Here is a 22,274-nt window from a genome sequence, read left to right on the forward strand (position 1 = left end):
AACACTCCCTCTCAGAAGAACTGGGTCACCCCTTTCATAATGAGAGTCAGAATAGGGCAGAATGAGGCAGGCAAAAAACCATGAGTAATAATGGGCACGTTGGGTTTGGGAATCCTGGGACCTAAGAACATGGCCAGAAAAGGGGCCTAGGAATTGTTGTCAAGAATGAGACTGGCTGAAGACCAGCAAATCAGTCTAAGGCTAATAAAGTCCATGGTGGGTCTTTGTGCCTAGAACGAAGTCTGGCAGAAGGTACAGACAGTCAGTAAGCACTGGAGGAAGGAAGGGAGAGAGAGAGAGGGTAGTAAGGAGAAAGAAATTCATTAAAGCCAGGATGTTAATCCAGGCATGACGGGCCAAAAGGCAGCTGCCTCAAGACATGATCACAGAGGAAGGCAGAGCCATTAGTAAGTGCCTGGCTCATGTAACAGACAGCCTCTATCTGTGGGCTGTGGGAGATTCTAGGTCTAAGTATAACCAGAAGCAAATACTGAATCCTCCGAATCTCGGAGTAAGGGGCAGATTAACAGGAATCCAGGCACCGGAGCCAGCGACTGAGATCAGCACAACTCCTTTCCAAGATAAGAGAGTGCCATCACCCAGACTCCCTCCCCTTCTCCCCTCTGCCTTCTTCCTCTGCTGCAGCCCCATCCCCATCCCCACCTGTGCCCCAGCCCAGCCCAGCCGAGCCCAACCCAGCCCTCCTTTCAGTGACAACCACTGCTGGTTCTGGAGCAGAACTTTCCTCTTACAGAGTCCAGAGTCCTAGGGATATTGTAGCGACGATTCCTTTGCACTTCAACTGAAAATGGAGCCCAGATGTGGGAAGGAAGAAACCTCATTGTTATGTGCACTTTACATAGATGATCTCGCCTCATTCTTACAAAGGCAGATGCTGGGAGGAGCCTGGATGGCTCAGATGGTTAAGCGTCTGCCTTCAGCTCAGGTCATGATCTCAGGGTTCTGGGATCGAGCCCCACATCGGGCTCCCTGCCCAGCAGGGAGTCTGCTTCTCCTTCTCCCTCTGCCCCTCCAAACTCCCCCCACTCCTGCTCATGCTCTCTCTCAAATAAATAAAATCTTTTTAAAAAGTAAATAAATAAATTAAAAAAGAAAGGAATCTTGGTTAACAAGTTTTCCAGTTCTTACTCCCCACTTTCATCAAATTTCTATATAATCATGAAAGTTAACAAAAAATAAATAGATAAAAAAAAAAAAGAATCTTTAAAATAAATAAATAAATAAATAGATAGATAGATAAAAATAATGAAAGTTAACATTTATACATCACTTATGAAATGCCTGGTAGTGTTCTGAACAGTTTACCTATGTATTAACTAAATCTTGTTTCATAAGGAAACTGAAGCACAGAGTTTAAGTAAGTTGCCCAAGGCCACAGACATGAGGCTTCAAACCCAGCTTGTCTGGCTCTAGAATCCATCTCCAAACCAAAAATACACCAAATTCAGAGGGAAAGCTTGTAGGACAAACATTCAGTGGCAGAGCCTAAGATGTAGACTATCTTGGTTTTACAGTTCACCTGGTAACTTCTTGACAACTTTGGAAAGGTCACGAGGATAACTCAGATTAACTTCTTCCCAGTCTTGCTGTTTTGACTGGGTGGTAGTTGCTATGCTCTCAAGGACAGTTTAGGAGCCAAGGAAAATGGTGACAAATGGGACATGTGCTCGAGGCCAGAAGCGTCTCTCCAAAGCTGTAAAGCCTGGGCAGCTCGGACTCCAACATCACTGCCACCCCTCCACCTCACTAACTTCTCCGCAGGAAGCCTGTCTGTCTGGGAGCAGCGTGACTCGTAGGTCTGTGTGCACATCAACTCCTCCAGCCCCCAAAGCCGCCTGTGCCTCCTGGAGCCAGGAATCTCCCTGGTGCCAGGAAACAACATGATGCTGCCAGCATGTTTTTATCATTCCTAAAGCATGGTTCCCCACTCCAGGCGAACTGAAAAGAAAAGCACAAAATCCCGAGTTTGCAGCCAGTTACCTCTGCTGCTGTTGGTGGCAGCCAGGCACTATAAAAGGAGGGAAAAAGCAGTAACCATACTTCTAGTCAGACAAGAGTTGCTGCAACTACGGGGAAGAAAATTGTCATCATCTCAATTTCTTGATAAAAGTGAAACGAGAAATGTTAAATTCACAAAGCGTTGACAGGGAACTCAGTACCACCCACAAACAAGAGTTTGACTTGCACGCTCTCTTTACCTTCTGTCCTCCGTTCTTCATCCATGCCTTCTTGCCTACTTGGAGGGAAAAAAAGAAAAGTATAAATAAACAAATACATACATGTATGTAATAATGTTGAGTGGTGTCGTGAGGGGAGTGTAGCCCCTAGGGTCAAGACTTCCATTTAATCAAGGACCAAGATAGCAAATGTCACTACAGTGAAAGCCCCCTTGTGCCTCTCCTTCTTACCTTGGCAGGCTTTGCCACCCTCTGGATCCAATCAGCTATGACATGGACAGAGGCTCACAGCTATCCGAGAGTGATGGTTTTCAGACACCAGTGAAGAGGGGATGCCTCCAAACTGTTGCCTACAGATAAAAGGCTCTGGTCATCATTACTGAGGCTCTGAGAGACACTCTTCAATTCTGCTTCAATCTGCTAGCTTTAAATATAGCTCTCTAGATGTATATTTTATGTACCTTTCATGTGCTGTTCTGCTTTAGGACATGCTTTCTTTCCCTCTAAATATATTTTGGCTCTGTTTTCCCCACTGAGAATTAGCTCTTTTTCATGGCTAAAGATGCCTTTCTCCTCCTTCTGAGTTTGTAGATTTTCATGGCTGCACCTTCAGATAAAGTGAAATATGCTGGTATAGTGTCCCCACATTTTCCCTCTCCTTAGACAAAGAGGCACAACCACAAAATATTTCTACCAAGCTGAAACCAAAATTTGGACCAAAGCAAATAACTAAAAACCTCTGTAGGTAATTGTATTTTACTAGAGAGCCCAAGTTGCAGACAGATACAAATGTCCTTGTCCGTATTTTTTATAGAAATAATTTAATTTAGAAATAGATTCACTCTGGGTTGGGTTTTGTCATTATTATTAATTACTATTTCCCTTTTCTGAGCAGTCTGACCTTCGGGATTATTTCCATAGAAGTCTTGTTTCCACGATAGGCAATGTCAACAGTATCCAAGGCCACCAAGGCCCAAGTTCCTTTATTCCCAGTCGATAGCTTCTGGACCTCACTAAACAATTCCGTTGTATTGTTCTTTTCTTTTTTTATAATTTTTTAAAAGATTTCTTATTTATTTGACAGAGAGAGACACAGCGAGAGAGGGAACACAAGCAGGGGGAGTGGGAGAGAGAGAAGCAGGCTTCCTGCGGAGCAGGGAGCCTGATGCGGGGCTCGATCCCAGGACCCTGGGATGATGACCTGAGCCGAAGGCAGACGCTTAAGGACTGAGCCACCCAGGCGCACCCTCCCTCCGCCCCCCCGTGGTATTGTTCTATTCAGCATCTCTTCTATTTTACTCAATCTTGCACACACGAAGCAGCTGGATCTCTGTTTTGGCTCAGGAAGAGAAAAATGAAGCTAGAGCCTTTCCATGCCTTGGAAAGGAGAATATAAAGTTGTGGGGAAACGGGTCTTAAAGAAATCTTTATTGTTTTCAATACTGACGTTAAGTGAGACTTTTGCCAGAGCCAGAGGGAAGGAATCAAACAGAACCCATTTAAGAATTAAACTGAGGATTGAGTTTTGCTTAAGGGAAGAGATGATGATCCCAAGGGCATGGCAGTAAGACAAAATGGGTTCTACTTGTTCTTTATCCCGAAAAAACATTTGATCGGGGAGTATGGACCTACAGACCAAGCACTGTTAGGATCAGACTAAAAGGAGAACCTTTTCCAAACCCTGTATCTCCATAAGAGTGGAGTTTAAAGGTTCTCGGATGGTGAAACTGAGAGAAAAGAGTAAGACGAATAAGCACAGCTGCAAGAGTCCCCACACCCACTACACAGGCTCTGTGTCTATGGTCTTATTGTAGCTGCTCCCAGGGCCACAGCAGGCTCATAATCATGGGCAATGAGGCAGCCACTGAGATTAGTCAAATGGAATCTGGGCCATGATAGAGGCCATGTAAGAGACAGTAGCATTCATTTTTTTAATCTAGTCCATTCATCTATCATTCATTCTTCTCACAAAGCGGATACTTGAGCAGAGGAAAAAGAGCCTCATAAGTGACTTTAGGTACTGTTCTTTGTTGTGTGTCACATGCCATACAAGGGTAGTCCTTTACATTCTCCTACAGCAAAGGACGTGGACAACATGGTAGCTCTTGAGTAACCTAATGGTACTAATACTGAGAGACCAACATATCATCTTATCTATATAATGGGCCCAAAGGAAAGCAAACCCAGTGAACGTTTGCTCTTAGTAAATGAGCACATCGCTCACTTCTCAAGAGAATAAAATTCTCAGCTTTATATTTCCCCATTTCTTTTTGTAGTTTGCAATCCTCCTGAGAAAATGATATAAATAAATAGCCATTATTTATAGGCATGTAAAGCCTTTATCCTTATTAAAGCAAATGAAAATATATTCTTCTGGTTTCTAATGTCATAGTATTGACCATGTACAATTATTACAAAATGTGCTACTTTTCTTATATTTACTAAAACAGATCAAAATTCTGCATCTCTGTCTCTATTCCAGAAAAGTTGATGACTTCAGGAGACACTCTGTCTCCTAAAATGTTGAATACTACAGCCTTCAAGTGCTGATGCTAAGATCCAGCAGTCTCCCAAATTTCCATGGCCCAAGAAGCCAAACACATGGGAGAAATAGTGTAGAAGACAGAGCGAGAAGACCAGTGTTTAAGTTCTGTTTCTGTCTATGCAACCACGGGATACATCACTGAAACTCAGTTTCTTCCTCTGGAAAATGGGGATAACATTGGCTTCCTATTTTATAGAATAGTCATAAAAAATAAAAAAGACAGAGCCCATGGAAATGTTTTATAAACTAAAGTGCCATACAACTCTGAGATATTATTTTTAGTCGAAGAATATTCTTATATCCATCTACCCATAAGTGGCAAGAAAATTTTTGCATATGCATTTACATGCACACATATACACATATGTATTCACATGCGCCCACACATGTGCATTCATGTACACACATGTATTTACACCCACGTGTTTATGTGCACACATGTGTATATGCGCACATACATGTATTGGGGGTGGGGCAAGAGGGTCCATAGTTTTCATCTGCATCTCAAAGAAAGTCATTACCTAAAATTGGTTAAGAAGCTCTGGTCAGGATGATGTTCCACACCATCAGGCATCAGAAATATGCAATTTAAAATCACCAGGAGATTCTACTAAATGCCTAGTAGGACAGCAGCTTTATCAACAAGACAAGCACTATAGAGCGTTGGTGAGGGTGTAGAGAATCTAGAACACTCAGACACTACTGGTGGGAATGTAAAATGGTATAGCTACTTTGGAAAACGGTTTGGCAGTTTCTTGTAAAGTTAAAGATAAACTTACCATATGGCCCAGAGATTTCACTCTTAGTAATCTACCAAAGAGAATGAAAACATGTGCCCAGATGAAGACCTATGCACAAATGTTTATAGTAGCATTATTCAGAATAGACCAAAATTGAAGGAAAAATCTCCATTATCTTGTAAATGGATGAACTAAATGATGCATATCCATATAACAGAATATAGCTCAAAAATCAAAAGGAATGAAGAACTAGTAAGTGCTACAACATGGATGAAACTTGAAAATATTACCTTAAGTAAAAGAAGCTAATCACAAAGACCAGAGTGTATGATGCTACTTATATGAAGTGTCCGGAAATGGCAAATTAATAGGAAGAGAAAACAGATGTGTGATTGCCTGTGCTTGGAGGAGCAAGGGTGACAATTGATTACAAATGGGCTCAAAGAAAATTTGGAGGTTGATGGAAAAGTTCTAAAACTAGATGGTGGCAATGGATTCACAACTCTGTACACTGACTAAAACAATCACTGATTTGTACCCATACAGTTAGTGATTTCATGGTATATGAGTTAAACCTCAATATAGCTGTTTTTAGAAAAGACATGAATAATGGACAGGATGTTTTGAGAGGTCATTGTAAAATAAATGTAACAAAATATTTACCTGTAAAATTATTTTAGTCTTGCATACATAGATGGTATTTTTAAATACTGTCATTTAAAGAAAAGTGTTCTTTATTCTTTCTGTGCTGCAGTTTCCCGATCTATAAAATAGAGATGATAAAAGCAACTACCTCATGAGCATTTGCCAAGAAAAACCAATTAATAGATGTGCACAATTTAGAAGAGGGCCTGCCACGATAAGCATGCTCATTGTAAACACTAACTAGAGATCTCAGGTCACTACCAACCACATATATTTTGTAAAATAAGTTTCTTTTAATGTTTTTTTCTCATGGGAAAAATGGGCATTAATAATTAATTATACTTTCCCAAGGTGGCATAAATAAAATTCATATTATTAGAGGCTATTCAAAAGGGATGTGGAAAAATATCATAGCTAGAAATTTGAAGTTCCATGGAATATATTATGGAGAACATAATCAGCAAAAGCTCATTTGGGTTATATTTTCATTTCAGAACACACAGTCAATTCAAAAAAATAACCTTAGTCCTCCTTCCCTCACTCACTTTCTCCTTACCTGCCTCGTTGCAGTGCCCATGCTGAGCCTCTGACTTATCAATTACAGGATGAAGGAAAATGCCCGCCTCTGGAAATAATAAAATTAGAAGGTGCAGAAGTTGGCACGGATAGCAGTTTGGGAAAACCATTTGTGTTTAACTGTGTGCCTCAGTCTGGAAATAGAACATTTTGCTTCTGTGCAACCTCAAACCAAGAAATGAAAAGGTAATTCATTAATTTTTGATCTTACGAGTTTCAACTTGGGTGGAGGAATGCTTCTTCAATAGCAGTCTTATAGATTCGGGGGATTGGAAGTAGAGGAGGGAACAGCAAATTCACAGCGTGAGTCAATCAACTTTTTCTGAAGAATGAGAAGTTTGGTTGTTCATTATTCCCCCAATTTTTTTCTAACAATTTCTAAAGAACAGAAACATCTTCTCCTAACTCATTTACTTTAGATCTCCACATTTTCTAAAAAAGCTTAGTACTGTCACGGTTCATATCTAGCTTCCCAAAGTTATCAGATTTATATATTTTAGGCTAATCGGATGGATAGTCCCAAGTATAAACATAATGCAGTAGGGTTGCAATTTAGCACACTACAGGGAGATGAGCAAAATAAATAATAATAATGTAGTTTTGAATGAATCCAGCAGACATTTTTAAGCATACAACCCAACTGGAGGGGTAGAGGCATGCAGGCTTTCTAAGAGGGTAGCCTACAAACTCTAAGCATTTAGTGGCTTATGATCATTACTCAGTGTATCACCCCAAGGGAATGGAGATCATTGGTCAATCCAGTGAGCCAAAGTGAAAATTTCAGTGTAAGTGTTGCTGATTTAGGGTGAAGGTAGGATGGAGAAAGGAAGAATGACAAAAACGTAAGAGGTCAACAGTGTTTGGTGTCAATGGCATGTCTCTTTAAGAGGATTTAGACTCAGCTTGAATTTTAAAGAGAGGCCTAGGTCTGAAACCTCTTAGGCAAAAAATATACTTTTCCTATTTTTGGAACATTATTTATTCAAATGCATGCTGCTTTAAAGGACAAATAGGGAAATATGATAATAGTAACTTGATTGTATTTAATTCATGGACAAAGTAATTTTTGGTTAGCTAATGTGTCCAAGACACCGTTTTAAGTTCTCCACAGACTATTAGTATGTTTAAATCCTAATTCTTGCCTTCAAACAAGCTCTGAACCAAGAAGACAGGGCATTTAGTTGAATATTTATAAGGCGAAATAGAAATTGAGAAGTGCTATCGGAGAAGACAAAATGGCCTAGGAATTAAGGGTAGGGAGTGAGAATCTCTCGAGTTAGGGATGAAGGAGGAGTTGATGAAGGGGGTGGCGGAGTATCAGACAAGCCTGCAAAAGAAGAAATGTAACCAGCGAGGGCAGACGGAATAAATCAAACTTTGGGGAAGAGAGCAAGCAGTAGGGTTTGATTGAAAGTTACAGGGTTTAAAAGAAAATTGAAAAAGATTGGCAAATGAGGTGGGGTGGATAGGCTGGTACTTGGCTAAGGAGACAAGACTAAGAAAATGCAGTCCTCAATTAGGGGCACTAATGATGCACTAAAGGTGGCCTGTCCAAGGAACACTTGGGGAGGGAGCTCTGTTCAAGGAACACTTGGGGAGGGAGCTCAGGACAGTGACTGTTGGCCAGTCTTTCCATATTGTAATAGCCTGTGCATTCCAGTTATTAACACCAATTGTTACTAGCCCTGCCGGTGGTAATAAATTCACGTACCTTGGTAAAATAAAGAGTGAATGAATTTTCTCTTAGGCACTAATTAAACTATAGTAAAGGAGAAGGATAACAATAATTTATTTTAAATATGCCTGTTGGGGGTGGGATTTTGCCCTCTAATAATGCCAATTTTGTAAGAACGTGTGGCTTTTCAACCATGATCTTCAAGCAGTGAAATATCTCTGAGCCTCAGGACTGTTCTGTCTGGAAGATGGGTTTCCAGGGAGAACAGCAAGCCCCTCCAAACGATACTTTATCCAGCCCCCAAAGGAGAGTGCCTCTCATCTGACTGTCTTCCAGGTGGCTCGAGGCAATGGACAAAGCAACCCATCCTGTTCGCCAGGTAAGGTGTCTGTGATATTCATCTCTGCCTCCATTCTGCTTTTCTCTCAGAGGGGGAAAGGATCAAGTCAGATGTCATGCAGTTCACCCTGGGACTTCTCAGATCTCTAAAAGCTGGGAAAGAGGATTTTAAGTTAACAGGGTTTTCTATTCAGATTCTATGACAGAACTTGCATTCCTGCTGTTCTTTTTATTTTCACGGGTTTGTGTGACATTTCTCTCAGTGAACTCGCTGGGTAGTCACAAATTGGGGTGGGATTTCCATTTCGCACAGAGCAGTCCAGGAGGTTAAACCACTGCTTCTGTTTCTTTTCATTCCCTAAGTACAAGATCTCAGGGATGTCTTGGCATAGTGCTGTTGGCTGAGCAGCTTATTAGAAAATGAATGTCTTATGTTCAGAAATGCAGTGGTTTATGTTCATATCCTTGTTTTGGATACATACTAGCCCACCTTTCACTGTTCCTACCTGTTCACAACTCCCAGTCTTGAAGCAATATACTTTTTAATTTAGGCTTGAGCTATAAAGTGATAGATAACTTCATAACATCAACAGGTGAGTCATCACTTTAGCCCTTAAGACATTTGATACCCCCCTTTCTGAGCTAATGCTATCACCTGGCTGGGGTGGGGGGAATTGCTTTAATACCCAATTATTTCATTTTTATGCTATGTACAAGATTTCTAATAAGGTTATAGATTTCCTTTAAATATGCTCATCTCCTCACAGGCAAAGGTATTTACAATCCATTATCTTCTCTACGTATTCTGGCTCTTGTACATTCAGGAAAATCTGGATTGTTTGAGCTTACGTGTACTGCCCTGTGTCCTATAACTGTCCTTTCTGAACAATCACTAGCATCATCACATGACAAACAGCAGGACTTGTGTTTCATTTTACCTGGAACACAATGCTCGATACACTCATCCATCTCTCCAATGCGTCATCCTAATGAGCCTGATATTTTTAAGAGGGATCTATTCTGCTAATGCACTCCGAGTGTCTATAGCAGAATGAAAAAGGAACACCCAAACTCCCAGCAGGTTTCCACTTCACAGCAAAGAATACAGTCAGCTCTGCATCCTGAAATCTTCCGCACTGCCCTGATAAAACTAAAGAGCAAAAATGAAACCAAATAAAGAAGGCCTGGCCAGCACCTGGCAGGTCATTATGATAAAGAGATGAAGCACTCTGTCCCATGCTTCAGGTCAAGTTACAGGGGAAAGCCTGCCTCTCAGGCCTGTGGACAGAGGGCTGCCTCCCAGAAGATCTTGACTTATCATGGCCTTCCACATCCCTGACCATGAGAGCCTAAGGCCAAATCTGGCATGGGGCACTGAACTTGGACCTTGGCACAAATGGGAGTTCTAAAGTGAAGCATGAACCACGGGCTGCTATTAGACACAGTAGACATGCCAGGAACAGGGACAGGGCTAGGAGGACACTCCCAATGGTCAGTGACACAGCACACTGGGACCAGCATTTATGGACAAGGCCATTAGACATAGTCTTTGCTGAGGTGCCCATTTCCACTTCCTTTCTATATACCACTGATATTCTTTTGGTTTCCTCACACTCGAATAGAAAGCAAAGAGAAAGGACGTCTATGGACATGGAAAGGAAGAAGTTCTCTATAGCCACAGGATAAATTCAGGTTTTCTGGCTAGTTGCTCAAGTATTAGACTGACTTAAGCAATAGAATCACTTAGGGAAGTGCCTTCTCTGAAGTCAAACAGCCTTTGTGCTGGTATCATTGGCTCTGGGAGTCAATGACCAATGGCACAGGATGACCACTCAGATGATCCCTTTGTGCTACACCTGCAGACCCATGTCTGGGAAGACGTTACTCTGCACAACAGTAGCCTCCCACCCCTGGCTATCAAGAACCCGGAGTGCCTGGGCCTTTTGCACCAACTGGACAGAAGCACAGATGTGTGGGTCCAGCGCTACTGCATTCTGAAGGATGGCTGCTTGTACTTCTATGCTGGCATTCGCTCTACTCAGGCCTCAGGTATGGACTCAACTTTCCTTGAAATAATACTCATTACAATAATAGTTGTAGTGACATCCTAGCTTTATGGACCTTTTTACCAAGGCTCATACTGTGTGCTTTGCCTAAATTAGTTCATTTATCCTCCAATGAAGAGATACTATTAGTATTCTCCTTTTATATATAAGAAAACTAGCTGCAAAGCCTACTTAACTCGACAAGATCACAAGTAGTAAGCAATGAAGCTTTGATCTAAACACAGCCAAGCTAACTCCGATCCTGTAGATTTAACCCCCAAAAATAAACTCCTTCATTCTTATGGTCACTGATGACATTCAGAATCAATGCCAATATCTTGCTGGGTAGTAACTCTCTTTCCTCAGAGTATTCCTAATGTTGGACAAGTGAGTAACAAAAAGAATATTAACTCAATTTTTCTCGGGCAAGTTACTTAACTCCTAGAACTTACTTTCCTCATTTGTAAAATGGAAACAGCTATCTATTTTACAGGACTATAGGAAGATTATATGAGGTAACTGCTGTTAGGGTGACTTAAGCTCTATATATAAAGCTCTCTCTATACAAAATGTATACATCTTATACGTTTATTAAATTATATATTTTAAAAGCTATATGTACAAAATGGGTATGTAAACAATATAATTTAATAATAAAATAATTGTGCCTGATTTTGACAAGAAAGATCATTTTTCCTTCCTGTAATTTTTTTTTAAGATTTTATTTTTAAGTATCTCTACACCCAACGTGGGGCTTGAACTCACAGCCCCAAGATCAAGAGTCACATGCTCTACCAACTGAGCCAGCCAGGCACCCCTGGCCTTCTTGTAATTTTTTGACAAAAGAGATTACTGGCATTTTATTTGCAGTTGGATTTTTTTTCACCAAAGGAATAATCCTTAAATAGTTAGTAGTAGTAAATATCCTGGAATCTCAGTCATTTGATTTTTTTTTTCTTTTTTAGCATTAATGCTTATGTTTAATTAAGCTAGACAGTCATGCCAAATGGGAAGGAAGTATCTGGTGACCATTTCAGCCTCCTTGGAAAGAACAAAAGAAGCACAAGGCGAATGTCACACTATGTTCCATTTCTTATCACTCAGGATGAACGATACAATGATTCTCTTTCACTTATTCACCTATTTGAGAGCGTTACAACATAACCCAAAATATTATTCAACTGTTAAGAGAGAGCCAGCATCTCTAAGCACTTAGAGAACAGGCTGTTCCTATTCAACTCCAAATCCATAGTTTTAAGTACCTGATACCAGCATGGGAAGGAAAGTAAACAAAACAAACCTCCAAAGCAGTCATGGATTGGGACTTTTATTATAAAATATCACTGCATGCATGGGGCGCCTGGGTGGCTCAGTTGGTTAAGCGACTGCCTTCGGCTCAGGTCATGATCCTGGAGTCCCGGGATCGAGTCCCGCATCGGGCTCCCTGCTCAGCGGGGAGTCTGCTTCTCCCTCTGACCCTCCCCCCTCTCATGTGCTCTCTCTCTCTCAAATAAATAAATAAAATCTTAAAAAAATAAAAAAATAAAAAAATAAAATATCACTGCATGGGTGCCTGGGTAGCACAGTCAGTTGAGGGTCCAGCTCTTGGTTTTGGCTCAGGTTGTTATCTCAGCGTCATGGGATCAAGCCCTGAGTCAGGCTCTGTGCTCAGGGCAGAGTCTACTTAAGATTCTCTCCCTTCCTCTCCCTCTGCCCCTCCCCCATGCACAGGGTCTCTCTTTCTTTCTCTCTAAAATAAATAAATAAACAAATGAATAAATAAATAAAATAAGTATCACTGCAAAAGTCTGAATCATTTTAATTACCAAATCAATGGAGCTCATTTTTTAAGAGACTGTTTCCAGAGATAAAAAGGAAATGTTTAGGATTGAATGCTCAGATTACTCCAAACTGAAATACTAACAAAGTGCTTCCAAACTACTGAGGCCCCGAGATTGCTACTGACTCCAAGTTTAAAACAGTAATGACAGCCACTAGGTGGCTTCCCTTATTCTGAAAGGTCAGAGGAGGTCCTCTGGAAAAGGGCTACTAATAAATGGCCTAAAAATAATGACAACAAAAGCAGAGTTACCATTTAGTAAGTGCAGCTTTTGTACTGGTCATTCTGTTAAATGTTTTTACTTATCATTTCATTTAATTTCAATAGCATTCCTATGAGATAGGTTACTTTCCCACCTACCATTTGGGAAACTGATGCTTAGCAAGGTTATATCATTTGCTCATGTTCCCCTGGCTAGTAAATGGTGAAGACAGAATTTGAATCCAGGTAGCCTAAGTTACACCAAGAAAAAGAAAAAATAGGCAAGGAGGAAAAAAATGGAAGTCTTCTTCATATTCAGTTCCTATCATTTCACACATCTTTCCAGAATCTTCCATTGTTCTTTGTTTTCTCCAGAGCACTCTAGAATTTTATACTTCGTCCCAAAACCCTTTTCTCTGGTTTTCTTTTCCATTCCTTGTGTTAAAGTGCCTTGCACTCTAACACAACACGGTCATGTTCTATCTCCTTAACACACCTCACATTGAGCATTTTTCTGACACCATGTATTTGCTTGTTCTAGTTCCTTCCCCTGGAACAGTCTATACCTACTGATTTCTCAACACTAGTTGTCCAGATTCTACCTGACCTTCAAATGCTTATTCAGTCACCAGCCATGTCTGCTATAAAGCAATCCCAGATAGATGGTCCTAGACAAAGCATCTCCCCTCTCTGGACTTCCACACTTACCTATCTTGAGACACTTATCACCCTCTACCTTGTATGTTACCTCTAGATAGCCATACTCTGGTTTCTCTTCAGATCGCATAAATCTTTCACCTTTTACCTCTAGATAGCCATCTTATCTCTTCTAAGGGACTATATGCTCCAAAGATGATTCTATATTATGTATTTTTAATGAATGAATGAATGAATGAATGAATGATCAAGTCACCCCGAATGGCCATTATTCCCATGAAGTGTGAGTAGTTTGTCTTCCCCTCACTTAATAGTAGAGAAAGGTTAGAAGATTAGAAAGTCAATTCAAAGGCAAAACCAGAACTCAGGCCACTGGATGCCTAGCCCTTCTGCCATACCACACTCTTTCTAGCCCTAAGAAGTTATCTAATTTCTATCTATTTTTAAATTCCTCTCTTGAAAATATATCATTTTGTGACTAATAAAAATATTTAATCCAAACCCATTCAATCTTACCCAGCTGTACATCTTAAATATTCCTTTGTCCACAGGCCCTCAATTTCTAGCTTAAATTATCTCAAATATGGATTAAAAGAACATTTTCTTACTGAAATTCCAAAAGAAAATGTTATATCTAGGCCATGTTCTAAAATAGAGGCCTTTGATTTTACATGACTCTACTCTTTCTTGAATAAAAAATACCACTTGCCTGAGCATGCACCTTCTTCCAGAAAATGCGCTTTCCTGCCGCCTCCTCCTCACTCTCACCCTGACAGCTGCTGGGTCCGGATGGAAGCTCTCCGAGGGTTAACCAGCAGCTCACTCTTCTCTAGCATGAAGGAGGCTGTGCAGGAGCTCTTCTGGAGGGCTTTCTCCTTCCCCAGATTGGAACTGTGAATTGAGGTCTACATCCTTTTTCTAAGAGTCCTTCTCAATCTTCTTGTACATCTTAACTTGCATCACGACCTGAGGCCTGTAGCCAATGATCTGGAACAATGAAACCCAAACTAGGATGGAGGCATACTGCTCGGTGTGTATTGGAGGGGGAAAGTTAACATGTGTCACTGAATTCTTCCTATGTGTCCAGGACTTAGATAAGCACTTTATGTTCATTATCTAAAACTAATATCGGCAAAACATCCACTGTTATTGCCCCATTATAAGTGAGAAGCAAAGGCTTAGAGAACTTAACTAACACGCTGATGTGGTCCACCCCACCCCACCCCCCGGCTGCTGTTAAGTGACAAAATATGAACAAATGCTATCCAAATCCTATGCCCAAACTCTTAGCCATAATGCTAGAGAGAGCACTCCCTGCCAGATATTAATCTTCTTGAAGTAGTACTCAGTGCTGGGTATCTAGTCTCTGGAAACTAGCACACTGACTGCCATAGCCACGGTCCACGCAGTCCCAGTGATTTATCACAAGGACCAGGAGTTCTGAGGACAGACAGCAGAGAAATTTACTGAGAACGGCTGAACCCATGCAGTGCCATGAACGTTACAGGCACTAAAAGAAAGAAATTAATCAATTAATTAAAAATAAAATACTCAGTTTAATGTAATCATTTTTACATGCATGGGATATGAATCTTTACATTCATAAAGATTATACAGAGTCCTAGTACTTATTTTCAGTTCTTCTAGGTGATGCTAAGTGAATGACCTTTGCACTGGTCCGATCTCTACTTCCTCCCTTACTTGTATTGTCCAAGCTCTGCTTGGCTCTTGCATATCCCACCCTTGTTTGGTTCCTTGTTCTCCAGCCCTGTGAAGCAGGTGTTGGTTGCTATTTATAGCATTATTCATCAAACTACAGGTTTTTACCCCATTACTGAGTCATGCAGTCAACGTAGTAGGTTGTGACAAGTATTTAAAAATACAACAGAATAGAGTTTAATTGCATAGAAAATTTCATGGTACATCCCAGTGTTTCACAAAACTTTTGGGCTAACTGTATGAAACGTGTAGAGCTCTGCATTTATTAACATCTTTGGGTCACAGCCAAAAAGGTTGGAAAAACACTCAAGTACCAAAACACTGTCTTTGCATCCATGCTTGCTAAATGGGCAGTTTCATGTTCAGAATCTTAGGGTATTTAAAAAAGGTTCTTTCCTTTCAATTATCTTTGTCCTACATCTACTATATCAGTTGCTTTGTTATTAGGCTCAGGCTTCTGTGGTCACCACTTCACAGAGACATGACCCCCCTGACCACAGCATCTCAGTTGCCTTCCTGCTTTATTTTCATTTTATTTTGTATTTATTTTATTCCATTGATTTATGTTCTTGATGTGAGATCCAGGAGACCTCGTGTGATATTTCTCACTTCTAAAGTTATCTGTAGTGTTTGGGACATGACTTACTGACTGTAACAGTCACCTGACGTAGCGAGGCAATCCTGGGGACAGCAAAGAAAAGGCCAGGAAAGATAACGGAAATGAGGGGAAAGTACATGACATGAGAAGCGATATGGCCCTAACTTTCTGTGAAAACTACATTAGATGTGAATCTCATATTTTACTCTCACCTAGATAAACAATCCTCTAATGTGTATTGTCAGAGTTGTAGAAATAGCACCAGTCTCTGCTTACTGTCAAGGAAAGTGCTCATACTTGAACAATAGCATTACTGGCTTGCCTGTGCGGGCTAATATTAAAAAGCCAATGCGTCAGTATTCCAAAAGCCCTTTAGTCAAATGCCTCTTCATGGGCCTGAAGCCCCTTGTCATTCGCCATGTACTTGATGATTTTTTTCCTTTTATTTTTCTCCAGCAAAAGCTGAAAGTAACAAATCATGACTATTAACTATTGTTCTTGAATAAATCACTTCAAGGTCTGTGTGCACTTCTCAGATACGTTTTACATCATTGCAACAAATGGAACACTTAATGCTTGCATAGTTCTTGTGAGAAATCTCTGTCCAAGTGTTGTGCCAGCTTGCTATTTATTGCTGCTACTTTATAACAGAGAGACTGGTCCAATGAGGTCACCTCAAATGAGGTAATGGGGTTGTAATCGGATGTTTTTACTGCCAATCATTTCTACCCTATAACTGGCTAGAAAAGGGGTCAGAAACTCTCCTGTTTGTAGCAGACATCTTTTTTGGACAAAACTTTCTATTTGTTCTCAAAAAGGGTAGGGACGGGAGAGGGTATCCATATCTGCTCAGACATATGAGAAAGAGAAATCTCACGAGTAGGAAGAGGTCAGAAACCAGTGCAGTAATATAAAAACTTTGTACTATTGTTGGGAGCAGAGAATTAATACAGCAAACTAACCCTTGGTTATGTCTTTAGGTAGCCCACAGTCCTGAAACATCCAGCATATTGCTTATTCCACTTCTAGTACGTACCCCAAAATATATAACTATGCAAAATTTTGTACATGTTCATAACATTATTCATAAGAGCTCAAAAAATGAAGAAAACTCAAATGTCCATGAACTAATAAATAAAATGTGGTATGCCCATACAATGGAATATCACTTGTCAATAAAAGGGAATGAAGAACTGATACATGGTGCAACATGGATGAACCTGGAAAACAGCATACTAGTTATAAGAAGCCAGTCACAAAAGACCACATATTGTATGATTCCATTTATATTAAGCGCCCCAGGAAAAGCAAATCCATGGAGACAGAAAGGAGGTTAGATCACCTGGTGGTAAGATGGGGCAGCAAATGGGGAGTGACTGATAACGGGTAAGGATTTTCTTTCTGAGGTGAAGGAAATGTACTAAAATTGGATTCTGGTGATGGTCACACAACTCCATAAATAAACTAAGAATCACTGATTGCACACTTCAAATGTGTGAATTTTATGGTGTGTACATTAGCACAAAGACAGCAGTGACTCTCGGATTTTGGCAAACACCATTTTACTGGGGCCTACTAAAGGGAAAAAAATCTAACCATTTCTAAAATGAGTGCTTTCTAGAAGTTAGCTTTAAAACTGACTCTTTAAATGAAAACATTTTTTAAATGTAGTACTGCATCTAAACCCCCTCTATAAAATAGGCAAATTTTAAAGTCTGAAAGCCACTCTTTGTGTTTAAAAAGAAAAAAACGTATGACTTCCAGACACTCGTACCAAATATAAACAAAAGGAAAACAAAAGTGAGTCATATCCAAAGGAACCAAATTTTCCCTTCACAGTCCCTTATTGGCATAGGATGATTGTCAGTGCACTAACGTGGATCCTGGGGGGAAATGGGAGAACAAGAGTTAGCAAGAACAAGAAAGAGGTTTAAACATCTAATCGTCGATACTAGCAATGCTGCCTAGAGTATCTACATGAGATTCAGGTTAGCTCAGAGCATCAAGACACTATAAAACACAAAGGGTTTTAATTTTTCAGCATCGTCCCCCAAACTGATATGCTCTCCCTACCCCCAAATAATGGAAACAAAATTCAGACCAAGCAATCTATATCCACTAACACAGATTCAAAGGGCCATGGGGAAGAAATTATCTTCTAAAACCAGTCATTTATTCTCATTTTAATTCAAGTTGGCTCCCTCATATCACCCTGTGGGTTCATATTTTAAATGTGCTTTGCATTTGCACAAAAAGGGTGAGAATCTGTGTTGGTTTTAGAAACTGCTAGCAATCTCATTATTCAGGAAGGATGTCTTAATGGTTCTGCCCAAGCAAATATTAGTTAATTTCCCTCTAATGTGATACTGCAGGTGTCACTCTTTGATACCAAGAAATTTATTTCAAAATGTGTCCTCCCGGTAAAGTAGCTAGCTTAGTCCCACAGGAACCCAAAGCGAAATACAGAACATGCAGTGAGAAGACCACAAAAATGAAAACCAAGAAATCCACCTCTATTACCAGTCTTGACATTAATCATTAGTGGAGGACCTTAAATTATATACTCTCCTGAGTCTCAGTTTCTTCATCTGTAAAATAAGACACCTAGATTAGAGGTTCCTGCAGATAAAAATTTTTCTTGGTGCTTTTTCAGATTCCTATTCTCCATCTTACTTTTCCCCTATTCTTCTCATTTTTTTTTTTCTTTCACCTCTGTAGGTGGCCTGTATCTACAAGGATATAGGGTGAATGAACAGACCCTAAGCTTCAAGCAGTCAGTAATTGAACTCAAACCCCCATCCGAAGAGTTCAAGACTTTCTATTTCTGTGCAGAAAGTAAGACAGAGAACCAACGGTAAGTCAAGGTCTGCATATTTCTTCTTCTTCATCTGCCCTGAAAGAGTCTTCTTAGCAAAACCCTTATCCTTACTTTCCAACTTCAACTCCCATCTTCAATTAACTCTCTCCCTTTCTTTGCAAAGTCTCTAGAGTTAATATTCCCCAGGATTTTATTTTCTTTCAATGCATAGAAGATGACTCTTCCAGGAGTACTTTTTTCCAATGGAAAAGGAATCCACCATTCTTCCCAAGGCAGTGGCTGACCTAGACTTCAACATAAAAAATCCACTAACACAGTTATCTGTAAATATTATAAGTTATTAATTCAGATTCATTGTCTCACCTCCGTTCATATAACTCTTATTGATATGTCCATCTGAATGTGGTCAGTTGTTTCATTTTGCTATAAGCCACTGAAGGATACAGAACTTACCTATCTAATTCAATATGTTCACTATCCAGCTTGGCATGCACAAATGGGCTCTTGGATTTATGATGATTTGGCAGGGGGAAGAGCAATAGAATGAACTGAGACAAAACCATGAAGCAGAGGAAGTATTCTCTTGGATTTAGAGGATCCTCCTCCATCTAATTTCAATCCCCAAGACATCTAGTACCCTCCCATTCCTACCCTCACCTGCTTGATGACCATCCCTCACCTCATCCAGACACTTTCTCCCAATTGTCTGGGTTAAACAGATCTAATAAAGAAATCCCCAGTCATTTGTTAAAACAGAGAACATGGTAAAATTTTTAGGGGTATTTACAAGAACCAAATACATTGCTTTAACCCAAAGAAATAAAACTCTAAAAGTAGAATTTCAGGATTTCCAGCAAGTAACCATTTAGGGAAGGGAAGAGTCTCCCTAGGCCTTCTCCCATTATGTAAACCCTGTCTGCTCCTCTCATTCCTAAGGATAGGCTAGAGTGGGAGGTTAATGAATATAGAATTGCTAGATATTTTGCCAAGATCTCTTTCCTTGGGCTTGTGCTCTACAATCTAGGTGGCGGACCAAGAGGGTTCTCTTGAAGGTGAGGCTCCTGTTGGTGTATTAGAAAAGCGGGGGGGGGGGGGAATTGGAGGGAGAGATGAACCATGAGAGACTATGGACTCTGAGAAACAAACAGGGTTTTAGAGGGGAGGGGGGAGAGGGGATTGGTTAGCCCTGTGATGGGTATTAAGGAGGGCACGTACTGCATGGAACACTGGGTGTTATACGAAAACAATGGATCATGGATTACCACATCAAAAACTAATGATGTATTGTATGGTGACTAACATAACATAATAAAATTTAAAAAAAAAGAAAGAAAGAAAAGGAGTCAATGAAATAAAGTTAACTCCTATCTGATAAGAGTGGAGGCTGAATAGTTGGATTTCACTGCCAAATCCATGAGTGGATATTATCAATAGGAAACAACACTGAGTCACTAGAGAAATATTTCAAAGCATAAGAGCAGAGCTTCACAAAGTGTGGTTCAGGCAATTCTGGCACAAGATGCCCTACTCCCCCAAAATAGTTAAGTCAGTTTAAGAAATGATACAAATCATATTCCCCTCTCAGAGAATCACAAAGCACATTAACTTATTAATGTTCCTGACACACTGTGCTGAACGAATCCTTAGTTATCTTTCTATACCTCCCACTACCTGAGCTTACCTGACCCAAACCATTCTTTAAAAAAAAAAAAAAAATTAACTACCCTTAGAATAAATTATATATGGGTACATTTTATAAAACATCATCCAATAAAATGAAAAGAAGGGAGTAGAAAAAGAGAGGAGCTGAGCTGCAGAGTTCCCTGTGATTAACAGAATGTAAAAAGGAGTATTTTGTCCTAATGGCAATATTTGATTACTATACATTTGATCAACTGAACTTGAAATTTAAATAGAAACAGTAAAATACTAGTAACGATTGTAAAAGCCCTATAGCTCCATTAATCACTATTTACAAATATTGTGCCTTCTTCTGATCCTATTATTTACATCAACATAGTTTTATTTCTTTGCTACCATTGTCTATTCCACATTTGATGTTTTACCTTTTTGTTCAATCCAAACCTAAGGATCGGGGTTTGCTATATTAATTTCAAACTAAATAACCAAGAGAAAAAATTAGGAAATAAATTTAAAAGATTTTTTAACATTTCACCTTCCTACAGCCCAATAATTGTTTTAAATGACCTGTTTGTTTAAAAATTGTTTAAATGACCTGCACTGTCATTTCTACAGCTGGATTACAGCTCTGAAAGCGTCGATCAAAAAGTGGCTTCCTTTGCATCAGGCTATTCAAGACTTCATGAACCGACCTCTAGAGGAGACCAGAATGTGAAAGAAACCCTCGTCTTAAGAGAAGGGACCCAGAAAATCATCACCAACCTGCTGTGGGAAGAAACAAAAACATTTTTCATTAGATAGTATTCAACTGAATGCTCCTCAGATACACTAAAACTTTGTGGTAAGGTCATAATTTTGTTTTTGAACCAAAGCTCCAAAATCTAATGTGACATTCAGGAAATACAACTTATGTCAACATCATTAATCCCCTCATGTTTTTGCCCCTCAGGCTGCACAGGTTAGCATCAAAATATAGTATGTCCCATACCCCTGTCTTTTGAAAGCAGAAATAAATAAAAGTTGATTTATTTTCTCTTTCGTATTCTTTGCTAAATGTTCCGCTCTGTCCTTTGACTGTAGGCTTCCTAGAGTGCCTACAGGCCAGGATGTGGGAAGCTGATATTTGGAAAAATTAAGATCATAGAAATGAAGTGGCTTAAATGGTGAGTAAATAATTCAACTCAACAAGGTCCTCTCTGTCAGGCCATCTCACAATTGACTGGCTCCCAGGACTTCCCAGAGGAAAGAAAATAATAACAATTATTGTTATAAAAATAAAGAAAGAATTAGGCTAAATTTAGGGGAGAAAACTCAAAGGCATGCATCATATTATTACCTGAATTATTACCTGAATATCTGTCACACTGCAAGGGGAAAACACAAAATAAATCAAGAATGTCCTGCTCTTAATCCTGGAAGTAACATTCAGAGAAATTCAAAAGTGAATTCTAAGCATTGACTTCATTTCTTTGTGTGTATCCACGATGCTGTGATGCACTTGGAAGTCCCATGCCCTTACGAATGGAACATGGAAAACAAATTTCAGGGAGTTCAACTGTCAGATTCAAGCGCTCCGGAACAGCTCCCGACAACAAAAAATTTGAGGTCTTGTCTTTTCACAAAATAATAGTATTTCAGAGCTCCCAAGATACTTACAGCTCAACCCCTCTTCCTTAGGCTATGGCTCAGGAAGGGAGTTGCCTGCTGAAGATCACATAGGTTATTAATGGCAAAACTGGAACTGAACCCAGGTCTTCATCCCTCTATCCAGTGTTATTCCCACTCATCCTATAGCCCTTCATTGTGACCAAGGATGGGGTGTGGTTTCACACAGATGATGTAATCAGCCACTTCCCAAAGTTGTCCAACACTTCGAGTCTTTGCCTGAGAACTAAAACACGCCGATCCCAGCAACACATCATGTTTATATCTCTACAGTCTCACGAAGGACTTCATGTTCATTCAAATGGTATTTTACAGAGAATCTCAAATGTGAAAAAGATAGCAAAATTCAAGCCATTCTCCTATACTCTTCAC

General features: G+C 39.9%; 2 protein-coding genes across 4 annotated transcripts in view; one reads left to right on the plus strand and one right to left on the minus strand.

Moving 5' to 3' along the window:
• Positions 1 to 1,228: 1,228 nt before the first annotated feature.
• Positions 1,229 to 22,274, minus strand: part of MACIR (macrophage immunometabolism regulator) — a 169,067-nt gene continuing 148,021 nt past the window's right edge. The window contains exons 4-6 of one of the 3 annotated variants that reach the window (XR_013445658.1): positions 2,430 to 2,548; positions 2,220 to 2,254; positions 1,229 to 1,959 (exon numbers count right to left, since the gene is read on the minus strand). The gene's annotated coding sequence lies outside the window, so the exon portion shown is untranslated. Of the gene's footprint in view, positions 2,255 to 2,429; positions 2,549 to 22,274 lie in introns of all 3 variants that reach the window. The other 2 variants (XR_013445657.1, XR_013445659.1) reach the window with 2 other exon arrangements.
• LOC118547055 (uncharacterized) lies at positions 1,938 to 21,265 on the plus strand. Its single transcript, XM_078066321.1, has 6 exons — positions 1,938 to 2,051; positions 6,733 to 6,890; positions 8,716 to 8,758; positions 10,581 to 10,767; positions 18,497 to 18,632; positions 20,853 to 21,265. The coding sequence occupies exons 1-6, from the start codon at positions 1,938 to 1,940 to the stop codon at positions 20,950 to 20,952; spliced, it is 738 nt and encodes a 245-aa protein (XP_077922447.1). The 3' UTR covers positions 20,953 to 21,265.

The sequence above is a fragment of the Halichoerus grypus genome, chromosome 2, assembly GCF_964656455.1.
Source record: "Halichoerus grypus chromosome 2, mHalGry1.hap1.1, whole genome shotgun sequence".
Lineage (NCBI taxonomy): Eukaryota > Metazoa > Chordata > Mammalia > Carnivora > Phocidae > Halichoerus > Halichoerus grypus.

Bases quoted from the DNA above. Each gene is read 5' to 3' on its own strand.
- LOC118547055 (XM_078066321.1), top strand. From the start codon at position 1,938: ATGGTTCCCCACTCCAGGCGAACTGAAAAGAAAAGCACAAAATCCCGA. The intron at 2,052-6,732 runs GTAACCATACTT...TATCAATTACAG, and splicing joins ATAAAAGGAGGGAAAAAGCA to GATGAAGGAAAATGCCCGCC. The intron at 6,891-8,715 runs GTAATTCATTAA...ACTGTCTTCCAG, and splicing joins TCAAACCAAGAAATGAAAAG to GTGGCTCGAGGCAATGGACA.